This window comes from Bubalus kerabau, chromosome 11 (genome assembly GCF_029407905.1).
Source record: "Bubalus kerabau isolate K-KA32 ecotype Philippines breed swamp buffalo chromosome 11, PCC_UOA_SB_1v2, whole genome shotgun sequence".
Classification (NCBI taxonomy): domain Eukaryota; kingdom Metazoa; phylum Chordata; class Mammalia; order Artiodactyla; family Bovidae; genus Bubalus; species Bubalus kerabau.
The window spans coordinates 98383227-98402157 of record NC_073634.1 but is presented as its reverse complement, the minus strand read 5'-3'; the positions used below and the strand labels follow the sequence as shown (position 1 = coordinate 98402157).

The following is an 18931-nucleotide window of genomic DNA, read 5'->3' as shown; positions in this document are numbered from 1 at the left end:
TTGAAAATCTTAAATATGTAAAGATAATGATTAAAGTTCTTGTGATCCCTCAACTTGCTTAAAGGATTTGTACAGAAGGTAAACACAATTCTGGTTCTAAAGCATCCAGAGGATAATTTATTTGTTAACTTTTTGGCCACATGGCTTATGGGATCTTACTTCCCTGACCAGGGATTGAACCCAGGCCCTCAGCAGTGACAGCATGGAGTTCTAACCACTGGACTTCCAGGGAATTTGCCAGAGGATTTTTATATCAGTCACTTAAGGTTGTAGGTTGTAGTTAGTCTGGCAGAAATCAGCAAGACTACTTAGCTATTCAATGTTGTTAAAGGTATTTCCGCCTAAAGTTCATTGCCTTATTTGTAAAGTGAGGAAGGTAATACATTCAGTCCCACAAACATTTACTCGATAATACTTACTGTTTACCAGACCCCCTGTACTGTAAACTCAGTCTAGTGGGAAAGACATGTTTTTGAAAAGCTGGGTTAAAGGTAGGTGAAACTGGTGGCAAAGAAAAAGCAGTTAAAAGGATTTTATAGGATTTCCCTGGTGATCCAGTGGTTAAGGCTCCATGCTTCCATTGCAGGGGATGTGGGTTCTATCCCTAGTTGGGGAGATAAGATCCCACATATCATGTGACCCCCCCCCCAAGAAAAAAGCGGGAGGCGGGGGGAGAATGTTACAGAAGTCCAGGCAAGAGATATAGACTGTGGTTTCAAGTAGGGCAGTAATAGTGCAGATTGAGGAAAGGGAATAGATTCAAGAAATGTTTAATAGGTAAAATTGATAGCAGTTATCCAATTGAATGTGGGGGAATGAGAGAAAGACAGGAATTCAGAGTTGTCTTAAAACATACACTGATGATGTATGGGAGGGTTTTCTGTCATGTGAGCCTGGTATACATATGCACTCAGTTGGATTCTCTTTTTAATCAAACATTTTTATTCATTTATTCAAATCATGTATATGTCTTGCAAATTAATATATTTCAGTCTCCATTCGTATCTGCTCTATTTTGTGTGATAACACATAACATGAAATATACCTCCCTAACAAATTAAGTGTACAATACAGTGGTGTCAACTATATGCACATTTTGTATAGCAAATCTCTAGAACTTTTTTTTTAAGCTTGTGACTGAAACTTCAATAGTAATTCCATATTTCTCCCTCCCCCCAGTCCCTGACAACCATCATTCTACTTTCCCCTTCTAAGAGTTTGACAACTTTTGATACATCATATAAGTGGAATCATGCAGTACTTGTCCTTCTGTGATTGCCTTATTTCACTTAGCATAATGTCCTTAAGATTCATCCATGTTGTAGCACATGATGGGATTCCTTCCTTTTTAAAGCTGAGTAATACTCCATTTTTGTATATAGCACATTTTGGGTTTTTTGTTTTTGCTCTATGGTTTTGCTCTGTGGTTTTTGCTCTTAATTTTTATTGAAGTATAGTTGATTTACAGTGTTGTGTTTCTGTTGTACAACAAAGTGAATTAGTTATACATATATCCACTCTTGTTTTAGATTCTGTTCCCATTATAGGCCATTACTGAGTGCTGAGTAGAGTTCCCTGTACTGTAGAATAGGTCCCTTTTTAGTTACCTATTTTATAGATAGTAGTAGTATAGGAGATTCTCAATCCCAATCTCCCAATTTTTCCCCCACCCATTACCCCCCTGGTAACCATAAGTTTGTTTTCTACATAAGTTCATTTGTACTATTTTTTTAGATTCCACATAAAAGCTATATCATATGATATTTGTCTTTCTTTGGCTTACTTTCACCCGGTATGACAATCTCTGGGTCCCATCCATGTTGCTGCAGATGTCATTATTTCTTCTTTTATTTCATTCTTTTGTGTGTGTGTGTGTGTGTGTGTGTGTGTGTGTGTGTTTAACTTTTGTTTGTTTGTTTGTTTTTTAATTTTATTTTATTTTTAAACTTTACATAATTGTATTAGTTTTGCCAAATATCAAAATGAATCTGCCACAGGTATACATGTGTTCCCCACCCTGAACCCTCCTCCCTCCCCATACCATCCCTCTGGGTCATCCCAGTGCACTAGCCCCAAGCATCCAGTATCGTGCATCGAACCTGGACTGGCAACTCGTTTCATACATGATATTTTACATGTTTCAATGCCATTCTCCCAAATCTTCCCACCTTCTCCCTCTCCCACAGAGTCCGTAAGACTGTTCTATACATCAGTGTCTCTTTTGCTGTCTTGTACACAGGGTTATTGTCTTGTACACAGGGTTATTGTTACCATCTTTCTAAATTCCATATATATGCGTTAGTATACTGTATTGGTGTTTTTCTTTCTGGCTTACTTCACTCTGTATAATAGGCTCCAGTTTCATCCACCTCATTAGAACTGATTCAAATGTATTCTTTTTAATGGCTGAGTAATACTCCATTGTGTATATGTACCATAGCTTTCTTATCCATTCATCTGCTGATGGACATCTAGGTTGCTTCCATGTCCTGGCTATTATAAACAGTGCTGCGATGAACATTGGGGTACACGTGTCTCTTTCCCTTCTGGTTTCCTCAGTGTGTATGCCCAGCAGTGGGATTGCTGGGTCATATGGCAGTTCTATTTCCAGTTTTTTAAGGACTCTCCACACTGTTCTCCATAGTGGCTGTACTAGTTTGCATTCCCACCAACAGTGTAAAAGGGTTCCCTTTTCTCCACACCCTCTCCAGCATTTATTGCTTGTAGACTTTTGGATCGCAGCCATTCTGACTGGTGTGAAATGGTAGGTACCTCATAGTGGTTTTGATTTGCATTTCTCTGATAATGAGTGATGTTGAGCGTCTTTTCATGTGTTTGTTAGCCATCTGTATGTCTTCTTTGGAGAAATGTCTGTTTAGTTCTTTGGCCCATTTTTTGATTGGGTCATTTATTTTTCTGGAGTTGAGCTGTAGGAGTTGCTTGTGTATTTTTGAGATTAGTTGTTTGTCAGTTGCTTCATTTGCTATTATTTTCTCCCATTCTGAAGGCTGTCTTTTCACCTTGTTAATAGTTTCCTTTGATGTGCAGAAGCTTTTAAGGTTAATTAGGTCCCATTTATTTATTTTTGCTTTTATTTCCAATATTCTGGGATGTGGGTCATAGAGAGTGTTTTGCCTATGTTCTCCTTTAGGAGTTTTATAGTTTCTGTTCTTATGTTGAGATCTTTAATCCATTTTGAGTTTATTTTTGTGTATGGTGTTAGAAAGTGTTCTAGTTTCATTCTTTTACAAGTGGTTGACCAGATTTCCCAGCACCACTTGTTAAAGAGATTGTCTTTAATCCACTGTATATTCTTGCCCCCTTGGTCAAAGATAAGGTGTCCATAATGTGCGTGGATTTATCTCTGGGCTTTCTGTTTTGTTCCATTGGTCTATATTTCTGTCTTTGTGCCAGTATCATACTGTCTTGATGACTGTGGCTTTGTAGTAGAGCCTGAAGTCAGGTAGGTTGATTCCTCCAGTTCCATTCTTCTTTCTCAAGATCGCTTTGGCTATTCGAGGTTTTTTGTATTTCCATACAAATTGTGAAATTATTTGTTCTAGCTCTGTGAAGAATATTGTTGGTAGCTTGATAGGGATTGCATTGAATCTATAGATTGCTTTGGATAGTATACTCATTTTCACTATATTGATTCTTCCAATCCATGAACATGGTATATTTCTCCATCTATTAGTGTCCTCTTTGATTTCTTTCACCAGTGTTTTATAGTTTTCTATATATAGGTCTTTAGTTTCTTTAGGTAGATATATTCCTAAGTATTTTATTCTTTCCGTTGCAATGGTGAATGGAATTGTTTCCTTAATTTCTCTTTCTGTTTTCTCATTATTAGTGTATAGGAATGCAAGGGATTTCTGTGTGTTGATTTTATATCCTGCAACTTTACTATAGTCATTGATTAGTTCTAGTAATTTTCTGGTGGAGTCTTTAGGGTTTTCTATGTAGAGGATCATGTCATCTGCAAACAGTGAGAGTTTTACTTCTTCTTTTCCAATTTGGATTCCTTTTATTTCTTTTTCTGCTCTGATTGCTGTGGCCAAAACTTCCAAAACTATGTTGAATAGTAGTGGTGAAAGTGGGCACCCTTGTCTTGTTCCTGACTTTAGAGGAAATGCTTTCAATTTTTCACCATTGAGGATAATGTTTGCTGTGGGTTTGTCATATATAGCTTTTATTATGTTGAGGTATGTTCCTTCTATTCCTGCTTTCTGGAGAGTTTTTATCATAAATGGATGTTGAATTTTGTCAAAGGCTTTCTCTGCATCTATTGAGATAATCATATGGTTTTTATTTTTCAATTTGTTAATGTGGTGTATTACACTGATTGATTTGCGGATATTGAAGAATCCTTGCATCCCTGGGATAAAGCCCACTTGGTCATGGTGTATGATCTTTTTAATGTGTTGTTGGATTCTGATTGCTAGAATTTTGTTAAGGATTTTTGCATCTATGTTCATTAGTGATATTGGCCTGTAGTTTTCTTTTTTTGTGGGATCTTTGTCAGGTTTTGGTATTAGAGTGATGGTGGCCTCATAGAATGAGTTTGGAAGTTTACCTTCCTCTGCAATTTTCTGGAAGAGTTTGAGGAGGATAGGTGTTAGCTCTTCTCTAAATTTTTGGTAGAATTCAGCTGTGAAGCCGTCTGGACCTGGGCTTTTGTTTGCTGGAAGATTTTTGATTACAGTTTCAATTTCCGTGCTTGTGATGGGTCTGTTAAGATTTTCTATTTCTTCCTGGTCGAGTTTTGGAAAGTTGTTCTTTTCTAAGAATTTGTCCATTTCTTCCACGTTGTCCATTTTATTGGCATATAATTGTTGATAGTACTCTCTTATGATCCTTTGTATTTCTGTGTTGTCTGTTGTGATCTCTCCATTTTCATTTCTAATTTTATTGATTTGATTTTTCTTCCTTTGTTTCTTGATGAGTCTGGCTAATGGTTTGTCAGTTTTATTTATCCTTTCAAAGAACCAGCTTTTGGTTTTGTTGATTTTTGCTATGGTCTCTTTTGTTTCTTTTGCATTTATTTCTGCTCTAATTTTTAAGATTTCTTTCCTTCTACTAACCCTGGGGTTCTTCATTTCTTCCTTTTCTAGTTGCTTTAGGTGTAGAGTTAGGTTATTTATTTGACTTTTTTCTTGTTTCTTGAGGTGTGCCTGTATTGCTATGAACTTTCCCCTTAGGACTGCTTTTACTGTGTCCCACAGGTTTTGGGTTGTTGTGTTTTCATTTTCATTCGTTTCTATGCAAATTTTGATTTCTTTTTTGATTTCTTCTGTGATTTGTTGGTTATTCAGCAGCGTGTTGTTCAGCCTCCATATGTTAGAATTTTTAATAGTTTCTCTCCTGTAATTGAGATCTAATCTTACTGCATTGTGGTCAGAAAAGATGCTTGGAATGATTTCTATTTTATTGAATTTACCAAGGCTAGCTTTATGGCCCAGGATGTGATCTATCCTGGAGGAGGTTCCATGTGTGCTTGAGAAAAAGGTGAAATTCATTGTTTTGGGATGAAATGTCCTATAGATATCAATTAGGCCTAACTGGTCTATTGTATCGTTTAAAGTTTGTGTTTCCTTGTTAATTTTCTGTTTAGTTGATCTATCCATAGGTGTGAGTGAGGTATTAAAGTCTCCCACTATTATTGTGTTATTGTTAATTTCTCCTTTCATACTTGTTAGCATTTGTCTTACATACTGCGGTGCTCCCGTGTTGGGTGCATATATATTTATAATTGTTATATCTTCTTCTTGGATTGATCCTTTGATCATTATGTAGTGACCTTCTTTGTCTCTTTTCACAGCCTTTGTTTTAAAGTCTATTTTATCTGATATGAGTATTGCTACTCCTGCTTTCTTTTGGTCCCTGTTTGCATGGAAAATCTTTTTCCAGCCCTTCACTTTCAGTCTGTATGTGTCCCCTGTTTTGAGGTGGGTCTCTTGTAGACAACATATGTAGGGGTCTTGTTTTTGTATCCATTCAGCCAGTCTTTGTCTTTTGGTTGGGGCATTCAACCCATTTACGTTTAAGGTAATTACTGATAAGTATGATCCCGTTGCCATTTACTTTATTGTTTTGGGTTTGAATTTATACACCGTTTTTGTGTTTCTTGTCTAGAGAATATCCTTTAGTATTTGTTGGAGAGCTGGTTTGGTGGTGCAGAATTCTCTCAGCTTTTGCTTGTCTGAAAAGCTTTTGATTTCTCCTTCATATTTGAATGAGATCCTTGCTGGGTACAATAATCTGGGCTGTAGGTTATTCTCTTTCATCATTTTAAGTATGTCCTGCCATTCCCTCCTAGCTTGAAGAGTTTCTATTGAAAGATCAGCTGTTATCCTTATGGGTATTCCCTTGTGTGTTATTTGTTGTTTTTCCCTTGCTGCTTTTAATATTTGTTCTTTGTGTTTGATCTTTGTTAATTTGATTACTATGTGTCTTGGGGTGTTTCGCCTTGGGTTTATCCTGTTTGGGACTCTCTGGGTTTCTTGGACTTAGGTGATTATTTCCTTCCCCATTTTAGGGAAGTTTTCAACTATTATCTCCTCAAGTATTTTCTCATGGTCTTTCTTTGTCTTCTTCTTCTGGGAACCCTATGATTCGAATGTTGTAGCGTTTAATATTGTCCTGGAGGTCTCTGAGATTGTCCTCATTTCTTTTAATTTGTTTTTCTTTTATCCTCTCTGATTCATTTATTTCTACCATTCTATCTTCTAATTCACTAATCCTATCTTCTGCCTCTGTTATTCTACTATTTGTTGCCTCCAGAGTGTTTTTAATTTCATTTATTGCATTATTCATTATATATTGACTCTTTTTTATTTCTTCTAGGTCCTTGTTAAACCTTTCTTGCATCTTCTCAATCATTGTCTCCAGGCTATTTATCTGTGATTCCATTTTAATTTCAAGATTTTGGATCAATTTCACTATCATTATTCGGAATTCTTTATCAGGTAGATTCCCTATCTCTTCCTCTTTTGTTTGGTTTGGTGGGCATTTATCCTGTTCCTTTATCTGCTGGGCATTCCTCTGTCTCTTCATCTTGTTTAAATTGCTGAGTTTGGGGTGTCCTTTCTGTATTCTGGCAGTTCGTGGAGTTCTCTTTATTGTGGCGTTTCCTCGCTGTGTGTGGGTTTGTACAGGTGGCTTGTCAAGGTTTCCTGGTTAGGGAAGCTTGTGTCGGTGTTCTGGTGGGTGGAGCTGTATTTCTTCTCTCTGGAGTGCAATGAAATGTCCAGTAATGAGTTATGAGATGTCTATGGTTTTGGGTTGACTTTGGGCAACCTGTATCTTGAAGCTCAGGGCTGTGTTCCTTTGTTGCTGGAGAATTTGCTTGGTATGTCTTGCCCTGGAACTTGTTGGCCCTTGTGTGGTGCTTGGTTTCAGTGTCGGTATGGAGGCGTTTGATGAGCTCCTGTCAATTAATGTTCGTTGGAGTCAGGAGTTCCCTGGAGTCAGGGTTTGGACTTAAGCCTCCTACTTCCAGTTATCGGTCTTATTTTTACAGTAGTTTCAAAACTTCTCCTTCTATACAGCACCATTGATAAAACATCTACGTTAAAGATGAAAAGTTTCTCTACTGTGAGGGTCACTCAGAGAGGTTCACAGCGTTACATGGAGAAGAGAAGAGGGAGGAGGGAGTTAGAGGTGACCCAAATGAGATGAGGTGGAATCAATAGTGGAGAGAGTGGGCTAGCCAGTAGTCACTTCCTTATGTGCACTCCACAGCTGGACCGCTCAGAGATGTTCATGGAGTTATACAGAGAAGAGAAGAAGGAGGCAGGAGACAGAGGTGGCCAGAAGGATAAAAGGGGGGAATGAAAAGGAGGGAGACAGATCCCTAAGATGAGTTCCCTAAGTGTTCTCCACCGTCTGGAACACACAGAAATTCACAGAGTTGGGTAGAGTAGAGAGGGGTTAGGAAGGAGACACAGGCGACCTGGTGGAGAAAAAGGAGAGTCCAAAGGGAGAGAGAGCAGTCAAGCCAGTAATCTCACTCCCTAGTGAAAAATGGGTCCTGAAGATTGGGTTCTTAAAGGTACAAAATTGGTAACAAATACATAAAAGCAAAAATTAAAAATCTAGAGTAGAGTTTGGAATTTCAAAAATACAATGTTAAAAAAAAGAAGAAGAAAAATAAAGAGAGAAAACAAACAAACAAATAACAAACAATGTCGCAAAAATTATAAAGAAAATACAGGTACAAAATTGATATCAAATACCAAAAAGCATAAATTAAAAATCTAGAGTAGAGTTTGGAATTTCAGATATACAATGTTATATAAAAGAAGAAGAGAAAGAAACAGAGAAAAAAAAAAAGTCACAGAAATTATAAAAAAAACTATAGGTACAAAATTGATAACATATACCAAAAAGCTAAAATTAAAAATCTAGAGTAGAGTTTGGAATATCAAAAATACAATGTTAAAGAAAAGAAGAAAAAAAAAAACAAGGTCAAAAAATTATAAAATATATATATATGAAGTTTGCTGAAGAAGAAAAAAATAGGGTTTTGTGTTTTTTTTTTGCAAAGTAATAGGTTATAAAAGTGAAAATTAAAGGAACAATAGAGGACTTAAAATTTAAAAAAAAAAATAAAAGAAAGAATGATCGTAAAAATAGTAAAAATATATCTAGGACTTTCTCTGATTTTGTTGTGAGTATTGTGGGTTCAGTTCATTTTTGGCTAGTTCCTTGGTCCGACTTACATTTCTCAAGATCTATAGGCCCCTTCCTATGTAGTCCGTAGTAACCACAGGGTTTTAATCTATTGCCTGTAGCTTCTAAGGCGTTTCCCTCTGTTATAGCTTCTTCTGTTTGCTGGTCTCTTCAGTGTCTGGTTTCCGCCCTGACACAAAGGGGACGGTGGAGGACACTTTTTTTTTTTTTTTTTAGGCTCACTTGTTCAGTCGCTCTGTGGGGAGGGAGGGAGGAATGCTGCAAGCAAATAACATTGGGGTGCGCTCCCAGTGCCTCAGCCACACTGGGTCTGCCCCCGCTCAGGGCGCGTGTAGCCTCCCTGCCCACACTGCTCGGGCTCTAGGTTGTTCCGCCGGGAACAATCCGAGGCCGGCCCTGGGCTGCATGTACCTCCCAGGTCCAAGCCGCTCAGGTTCAGGCACTCGGGTAGTCCTCAGAGGCGCAGACTCGGTTGGGCCTGCGTTTTGTGCTCTTCCCAGGTCCGAGCAGCTCAGGTGATGAGGTGTTTGGCGAGTGCCAATGCTGCGACTTATCGCCTCCCCGCCACTCGGTTATCTGGATGTAAAACCGGCGCACCTTCTCAGGCAGATGTTGACTGTCCAGACCTCCAAGAAGTTTTAGTTAGCAAAGAAGCCGGCTTACAGTTTTATAGATAATGTCTCTCTGGGGCTGCGATTGCCCCCTTCCGGCTCTGGCTGCCTGTCACCGGATAGGGAAGGTCTGCAGCCGGCTATCTCTGTTCAGTCCTTTGTTCTGTGCGCAGGCCTGGGGGTGTCTTAGGTTAGGGCTGGCTTTTCACGTGGTAGATATCCCACAGTCTGGTTTGCTAGCCCAAATTATTTCGCTCAGATAGCGCTCAGGACATTTGGGCCAGATTCTTACTCTAAGCGATGCAGCCCAAGCCTTGCCTCCCTGCCCAGCCCCCGCTTGCTAATGGCGTGCGCAGGCGTCTGCGCTGCTTCTCCACTGGGGGAGTTACCCTAGGGCTCGCAATCTGCGACTTTTAATTGTTTATTTATTTTTTCTCCCTGTTATGTTGCCCTCTGTGGTTCCAAAGCTCGGCACAGATTCAGCAGTGAGAAGGTTTCCTGGTGTTTGGAAACTTCTCTCTTTTTAAGACTCCCTTCCCGGGCCGGAACTCCATCCCTCCCTCTTTTGTCTCTTTTTTTGTCTTTTATATTTTTTCCTACCTTCTTTCGAAGACTTGGGTTGCTTTTCTGGGTGCCTGATGTCCTCTGCCGGCATTCAGAAGTTGTTTTGTGGAATTTACTCAACGTTTAAATGCTCTTTTGATGAATTTGTGGGGGAGAAAGTGTTCTCCCCGTCCTACTCCTCCGCTGTCTTGGCTCCTCCCCCATTTCATTCTTTTTTTATGGCTGAAAAATATTCCACCATATATATGTACCACACCTTTATCCATTCCTCTGTTGATGGACATTTAGGTTGCTTCCATGGCCTGGTTATTGTAAGTAATATGTAGCACATTTTGTTTCTTCATCCATTGATGGACAGTTCGATTGTTCTACCTCTTGGCTGTAGTGACAGCGGCCTTGGCTACAGTGAACATGGGAGTGCAAATACCACTTCAAGATCCTAATTTCAACTCTTTTGGATAAATACCCTGAGTGGGATTACTGGGTCATATGATAATTCTGTTTTTAAGTTTTTGAGAAACCTCCATACTATTTTTATGTAGTTACCACACCATTTTATGTTCCCACCCAAGTGCACAGGGTTCTAATTTTCTCCATCCTCTCCAGCACTTCTTGTTTTCTTGGGGGGTTTTGTTTGTTTGCGTAGTTGTTTGTTTGATTCTGGCCATCCAAATAAGTATGAGGTGATCTCTCATTATGGCTTTGATTTGCATTTCCCTGATGATTGGTAACATTGAACATCTTTTCATATGTCTTTTAGGTATTCATGTGTTTTCTTTGGAGAAATGCCTATTAAGTATTTTGCTATTTTTTAATCAGGCTGATTAGTTTAGTTGACTATTGGGTTGTAGGAATTCCATATATATTTTGAATATTAACCTTTATCAGATACATGGTTTGTAAAAATTTTCTGGATGGTGCCTATTCACTTTGTTGACTTTGTTTTGCAGAAGTCTTTAGTTTAATGTAATTCCATTTGTCTGTTTTTGCTTTGGTGTCATAGTCACAAATTCATTGATAAATTAGGGTTATTGGATTAACACATTTGAGCTACTATATATAAAATAGATAAGCAACAGGATAATACTTTATAGCTCAGGGAATTACATCCATTATCTTGTACCTATAATGGAATAGACTCTGCAAAAATACTGAATCATTGTGCTATAAACCTGAAACTAACACAATGTTGTAAATCATCTATACTTCAATGTAAAAAAAAAATTAGTGTCAAGAAACTTTTTCTCTATGTTTGCTTTTAGGAGCTTTTTAAATTTTATGTTTGTCTTTAATCCATTGAGTTGCATATAGTGTGGGTAAAACTCTTAATTCCATTCTTTTGCGTATGGATAGCTGGTTTTCCTAGCACCACTTGTTGAAGAGGCTCACCTTTTCCCATTGTGTAGTCTTGGCAGCTTTGTCAAAGATATTTTGACTGTCTGTCTGGGCTTATTGGGGGGACCTGTATGTCTGTCCTTGTGCCAGCACTTTACTGTTTTGATTACTTTAGCTTTGTAATATGTTTTGAAATCAGAAAATGCAAGGCCTCTAGCTTTGTTGTTCTTTCTCAGGATTGTTTTGGCTGTTTGGGGTTCTTTGTGATTTCATATGAATTTTAGGATTTTTTTTTCTGCAAAAAAAATGCCATTGGAATTTTGATAGGGATTGCATTGAATCTATAGGACACTTTGGAGAGTATGGAGTTTTTAACAATGTTAAGTCTATAAACACAGGATGTCTTTCCATTTATTTGTGTCTTTAATTTCTTTCACCTCCTTAGTTAAGTTTATTCCTAAGTATTTTATTCTTTTTTAATGCTATTGTAAATGAGATTGTTTTCTTAATTTTCTCTTCAGGTAATTCATTGTTAGTATATAAAAATGCAACTAATTTTCCGTGTTGGCTTTGTATCCTACAGCCTTGCTGAATTCTTTGATTAGTTCTAATAGCTTTTTGGTGACATCTTTAAGACATAGAAAGACTGTATATCTTCTGTGAACAGAAATAGTTTTACTTCTTCCTTTCTAACTTGAATGGCTTTTCTTTCTTTCTTTCTTTTTTTTAAATTTGCCTAGTGCTCTGCAAGGACTTCCATTAATATCTAGAATAATATGGTAAGAGTGGGCATCCTTGCCTTGATCCTAATCTTAGAGGAAAAGCTTTCCATTTTTTACCATTGGGTATGATATTAGCTATGGGCTTTTCACATATAGTCTTTATTTGTATTTGTTCATTTTATATTTAGATACAATAGAAAGTTTATCCATTGGGAAGAATTCTTAAGCATTTCCTCAATGAAAACCTTCCTCAGTATTACCTAATGTTCCTTTGTACCTTCTGTGGCTCTCTCACCATGCCAAGGGATCTTCAGTCATTTACATCTACAGACTCTCTCTCCAGAATTGAGGAAGCTGATGCTCAGAAAAATGTTTCATCTGTCATTGCATTTGTGGTTTTGATACTGGGCATATAATTTTCCTTTTAGTCTTTTTCTGTTTCTAGGTGGTATGTTAGGAAAAGAGAGCTGTTATCTCCAAATCCTTAATTGTACTTAAAAAGGAATAGAATTTCCACTTATTGAGCACCTGTTGTGCTCATGCACTTAATAACTTTATCTTAGATTAACCTTCCAAGTCTATCTGACTTAAACCTGTAAGATAGTGAGGTTTGCTCCAGCATCTAGTGAGGGAACCAGGAGCTAAGAGGGAGTGTTATTATCTCTGTTTTACTGATGAGGGAGCTAAGGTTCAGAGAACTTGAGTGATTTGCTCAACAATAAGTACCCAGACAGGAAATGTGGATGAGATTTAAGCCCAGATTCAGGCACTCCCACATGCCCCATCTCCTGTTCAAGGCATTAGTATTGTTTAGTGTCCCAGGGGACCCACAGGGAGGGACTCTACAGTCCAACTTTGACTCCAGCCAGAATCAGCAGGATTTTGCCATAACTGGCCCTTCTCACCAAACTCAAGTACTTTCATGCCCTCCATGCTTTGATCTTGCTCTCACCACCATCACTGAGGCTACACATTCAGGGCCTCAGTAGATATTTTGTAATTTGATGGCACCATTTGTCTTCGTGTGTCTCATAAAATGTAAACAATGTTCTGTGTTCTACGGACTTCTAAGAAAAAAGATTTGGGTTGGTTTGGTTTTTTGGGGTTTTTTTCCTGGCTACGTGTGACTGAATAAAAAAAGACAAGCCCTCTAATTCAATATGCAGTCCAAGCTACTTAAAACCAATCACTCAGCTTGAGCACCAGGTAAACATTTCTTGTTTTCCCTCCAAGTCCTCTGTGTTGGCTGACTTCCAGTTCTAAATGTCTCCTGTGTTTATGACTGGAGCAGCTCTAGGTTCCCTCATAGGCTGCTGCAACAAAGAAGTATGCAATTTTGAGTCAGATAGACTTGGGAGAAAATGTCCTCCCAGGCTTTTCTTAGGAACAAAAAGCAAAAATTCATCTGATTCTTCCTACTCAACACTCACTCTCATTCTGTGTGCTGACTTTAGCCACCTTGGCCTCAACCCTGGGTTAAGCACTTTGTGGAAGAAGTGTTTGTCCACTCCCTGTATGGCATTGTCGTTAGAGCACTGGACTGCATACATGGCTGCTCCGGCCTCTTCCTCAAACTCCTGCTCAGACATGGGCAGGTCAGTTTGCTTGTTGGAGCTATAATTTCTTTCATTCAGTAGGCTTAGAAATGTCTTTCTTACTAAGAAAACTTGTGTAAAGGTGTATAGTCAGTACTTAATAAGTGGACATTTATTCGTTTATCCATCATGCATTCATTTGAGTACTGCTTTCTTCTAGATCCTGTCATAGCCTAAGGTCTTATTGGGGATATTTTTGTGATACATTATCCAGTGGTAATGAAGATATCATTGTCAACCTTCTATAATAGTTACTATCTGCTAGGCTCTTTTCTAAACATGTATTAATATATTAACTAATTTAATCCTCACAACAATCCTATATGATACTTACTATTATTCTCTCCACTATACAGATGAAGGAACTTAGGTTTACATAATTATATGACTTGCTCTAAGATGGTACAACTAGAAAGTGGCAGAACCTGGATTAGAACAAAGGTGATTTGACTGTAAAATTCAAACTCTTAACTGTTATGGTATTCTGTGTCTCAGAATACATGGAATTATATGAGTAGATAGAAAAAAGACCTAAAATTCCATCTGTGCTTAGTAATAGAAGGATTCAAAACGAAGGTGACATTTGAATTGGATCTTAAAGGGCAAGTAGGAGTTTGTTATAGAAGAGTGGTGTTTCAACAGTAGGAAAGACTAGATGAAGGACAAAGAGGAATGATGAGGAACCTAGAGGCTTTGTGTCTTGAGAGGAGGGGAAATAGGCAAAAGGAAGGCTGTGGTGAGCCATAGTGCTGGTAGGCAAGCAACCAAGCTGTCCTAAGATTATGAGAGAGAGACCTGAAGTATGGGAGTGGAGGGGAGGAAATTTGGTTTTCTCTCTAGAGAGTTCTAGGAATCCCCATGAAGTTTAAATAAGTTCTCAGTCCTAAAAAAGAAACAGAGAGTATCCTGAGCACTCAGTCTAACATATATCAATACCTTATCAAAGATATCAGAGGAAGAGATCGAAAGGATTATGTCTGGGCAAGAATTTGAGGAAGAGGCCAATCATTGGAGCAACCATGGTGACAGCGACCACAGTTCCCCTGGGAACAGGGCTTCAGAGAGCAACCAGCCCTCACCCGGCTCTACACTCTCCTCCAGGTGAGCTTCAAGGCAAACCCAGCATCATCTGGGGATCACTCAGAGTGGACTCGTAAGCAAGCAGCCTCTGGGCTGGGCTGGTATTCCTGCGCATCTGTCTCAGCCACTGTACTCTTGCTTCCTCAGGCTTTTGGGGTAGGAGTCAGGATAATGCAAAGCAGTATGTAGCAGCCATATTTTAGCTAAAGACCTGAAAATGTTGACATTCTCTTGCAGACTGCTGAAGTGCTGTAGCCACTATTTGTGTCCATATTTTCTTCACCTAACAGAAAGACATTTTAATTGTAGCTCTTTTTGCTTGGCTATTTTTTCACTTGGGGGTGGGGGTGGGTGGGAATTGACAATTTTGGACTAAGCTATCATTTCTCTGCCTCAGCAAGAATGAAGATTTTCACATTATAAATTTTAAGAAACTGAAAACTTTTCAAGTTAGTCAGATTTGCTGGTATCATGAAATAACAGTTTTTGAAGACTCTTGGTTCTAGAATGGTATCTTAAGTTAGCTGTTAGGTGTGAATATAACCATCACCAAGGAAGATTCTTTTCTCCAGAAATCTCTACAATAGGACATTTTTTATAAAGGCCAAATAGTAAATATTTTAGGCTTTGCTGGCCATACAGTCTAGGTCTTACAGACCTGCTTCTCAGTTCTGACATTGTAGTGCAAAAGCAGCCAGAGACAATAGGTAAATGAATGAGCATGGCTGTGTTCTAATAAAGCTTCATTTACCAAAACAGGCCATGGGCCATAGTTTGCCAGCCCTGTTATAGGAGATTCATCTAGGTAATATTAGTTGACTGAAGGGTTAAATTTCTCCAAAAGGGGGGGAAGATAAGAATGTGTCTTTCTCTTGATATTTCATTATCATTTTTATTCATTCATTTGTTCCCTAGTTTGTTCCTTCCTTTGAATGTCCAGGAAGTTGTTGCCACATGCCAAGTTCTTTGCTTGGTGCTGATTTGTTTTGTGGTCGGGCAAGACACTTAGCCTGTCTCTGACTTAGTTGTCCTAGCAGTATAAAATATAAACACTCACCTTGTCATCACAGTCTATGAATATTCTGTGAAACTCCCCAAATGTGGCAAAGAGATCATGTAATCAATATTTATTCAGTACAACTCTGCCAGGTCCTCAGTGTCCAAAGGTGAGCCACACCTATACACACTCGCACAGAGTCCCCATTGAGTAGGGGAGACATACATGTTACCATTGACTATGGTCCTGGCTTACTGAAGACAGAGAGCATAGCCAAAGAACACCTGAGCCACCTCCTGGCTCACTTCTCTGAGGAGGCAGTGGACCTGTGATGGTTCTGCTTGACATGAGACTTTTCTCTCCAGCAGGTCTGTGGAACTAAATGGATTCGTGGCGTTCAGGGATCAGTACATGGGGATGTCTGTGCCTCCACACTATCAATATATACCGCACCTTTTTAGCTATTCTGCCCACTCGCCACTTCTGCCCCCACAAGCTCGAAGCCTGGATCCCCAGTCATACAGTCTGATTCATCAGCTGGTGTCAGCCGAGGACCTGGAGCCATTGGGCACACCCATGTTGATTGAAGATGGGTGAGTGAGCTTTGCTGTATTTAGCCCTGCAGCTTCAATGTGGTCCCTTCCCCACCCCCACCTTCATCCCAAGCTTCTCTACCCCAGGCTTTGAAATGAGTCAGGGTATAATAAGTGATGACTCAGGCATCAGAGGACAAATTTGTGCTTATCATTGAAGTCAGTGGTCTCTTCATTTTTCTCTTGAACATCTTTTCTCATAGAACTGGAGCTATGATTAAAGGGCTTTTGTTTCTGGTTGGATTTAGGTAAGCCAGACCTTGGAATGGGTTTGACCGTTTCTGTGCCAGAGATGAGCTGTAATTCTGGATATAATCATACTTTAAGTTTAGGCTTCTTAACATAGTACTGGTTGTGGCCCGTCTGTATCCCTAGTCAACATACTCAGGGGTAGCCTAGTGCCGTGTGCTCTGTGTGCAGGCCTGAGTGAGTGGAAGAAATACTCTCAATCCTGTCAGCTCTGCTTGAGTAGATAATAGTTCCGCCATTTAGGCCTACCCAGTAGTCATTTGTACTCAGTAGTCATTTGACCTGGACCATAGGCTCTTTCAATGTTATTAAGCTTAGATCTCCTCCTTTGCCCCGCCCACCCAAGATACCCTGAGATTTCTTAAGCTAGTCTCCAGTTTCAGAAGAGGAAATTCAATTATCTTCCTATAGGGAAGACATCATCAGTTGAGTTCAGTTCAGTCACTCAGTTGTGTCTGACTCTTTGCGACCCCATGAAGCCACCATCAAACCTTTACATATCGGGTGTAAAGAAAAAGAAAACTTTGAGAAAAAGAAAACTGGGACCCTGTTTCCTCCAGGCAAGAGATGGGGAAGGCCCTGTTCCTTCCATTGCACAGTAGCTCAGAAGGGCCGAGCAACTCTAGTTTCCTGAACTCTCACCACCAGGGGGTGCAGTGAGAGCAAGAAAAGCTTCTGGATGTGTTGTATTCTCTTTCAGCTATCTCGCCCCGAGGCTCAGTTTTACGTCAACCCGTGTATTGAGTGGGCACCAGAGGTACCCTAATGGAGCTTTCATTGCCAAAACTGGTGCACGAATGACTGGGAATTTTTTTGTAACACGTGAAGCATTAGTGGACACCGACATTAAAAGTCATACTCCTGACAACTGCCCAAATGTCTAAGCCTCCTTTCCCCTTTGTAACCTTTTCTTACCAAACCTGCCCCTCCAGCCCTGAGCTTGCTGCGGGCCCCAGTCCTATCCTTTTATCATTAGACTGGATTGAATGGAGCTGGAGATCCATGGTCAAGGGCAAAGAGCCCACTGCCAGAGACCCTTTGTGCCCTTAGGAGTATCCTCCTCCTCGGCCCCCATCCTCACTGCTTTGGCCACTAGAAGTAACTTTCCCCTCTCCATACCCCCTCCAGATATGCTGTGACTCAGGCAGAGCTATTTGCCCTGCTTTGCCGCCTGGCTGACGAGCTGCTTTTTAGGCAGATTGCCTGGATCAAGAAACTGCCTTTCTTCTGCGAGCTCTCAATCAAGGATTACACGTGCCTCCTGAGCTCTACGTGGCAGGAATTAATCCTGCTCTCCTCCCTCACTGTTTACAGCAAGCAGATCTTTGGGGAGCTGGCTGATGTCACTGCTAAGTACTCACCCTCAGATGAAGAACTACACAGGTGAGAGCTCGTTGCTGGGGAGGAAGTCTCAGGCAACCAGACCATTGTCATCTCTGCAAGGCAAGGTTCCTGGCACTCCACAGGATGAGCATTAAAGCCACCCGGGGGTGGGCACGAATCTTCACTCAGACGCTGACTAACTTGTAACTTTGGTCAGATCTCTCATCCTCAGGCTCTGAATTCATAAAGTAGGGTAGTGACAATAACTGCCCCAACAGGGTAGTTGCAAGGAAAAAATGATAATGTGCAGCAAAACTTAGCAAGTGCTAAACTGTTACTTTGATCACATCTGGATTACTGAGTTAATGTATCTGGAAAAAACAGAAATCTGAGATTTTCCTGTAAGGTGAGGGGCTGTGAGCTATCATTTACAATCCAAGAACAGGACCCTGGAGTTATTGTAATACCTACTGTGTGCCAAGCACTGGGCTTGGTATTTGACATTATTGTCTTTCTTTCTCACAGCCTCTAGCATTATAGGTGTTGTTATGCCCATTTTATAGATGAGAAAACTGAAGTTCGGAGGGACTTGCCCTTGAAGGTTTTAGATTTGAACCCAGTGTCTATATTTGAATCTGTGCCTGCCCAACTGAAATGTTAGGCTCTTTCACTGTATCTCAGATGCAGTAAGATAAGATCATGGGACTGAAATACTGAACTCTCCTTTCTTGATGTTTTCCACTGACTAGGATCCTTCTAAACTCCTTGCCTAGAGCAGGTGACACCCCAAAATCAGGAAAAAAATGATTCATTGATACATTTCTGACTTGCTGACTTATTTATGTGAAAAACAAAGTTTAAATCCTATTTTAATATTTCACCTTTACCAGACAGTTTAAAATAATGGAAGTCATGACACTGTAGAACACCAAGAAAGAAAAGAAAAGGTACCTCCATGGAAGGAAGCTGGAGAAGGTGGAATACCAGCCCCCAAACTTCTCTGCACATCTCCCTCTGCCACTTAATCATAATAAGCTGAGACTTGGGCTGGGAACAAAGCTCCAACACCTTCAAGGGCCCTTTGCATAGCTAAGGGAGGGAAGAGTACTTTCTCCACCAGTTTTCTAATATTTCCTTATTAATGATGCTTACTGTCTTGATGGTAATCTGT

The 18931-nt window shown here is 39.7% G+C and overlaps 1 protein-coding gene across 5 annotated transcripts in view; it reads left to right on the top strand.

Moving 5' to 3' along the window:
- The window catches only part of NR6A1 (nuclear receptor subfamily 6 group A member 1), a 232288-nt gene that overhangs the window by 195788 nt on the left and 17569 nt on the right, over positions 1-18931 (top strand). For 3 of the 5 annotated variants that reach the window (XM_055541110.1, XM_055541112.1, XM_055541108.1), the window contains exons 5-7: positions 14465-14619; positions 15961-16188; positions 17566-17820. In XM_055541110.1, the coding sequence (XP_055397085.1) occupies positions 14465-14619; positions 15961-16188; positions 17566-17820 (638 nt within the window). The remainder of the gene's footprint in view (positions 1-14464; positions 14620-15960; positions 16189-17565; positions 17821-18931) is intronic. The other 2 variants (XM_055541111.1, XM_055541109.1) reach the window with 1 other exon arrangement.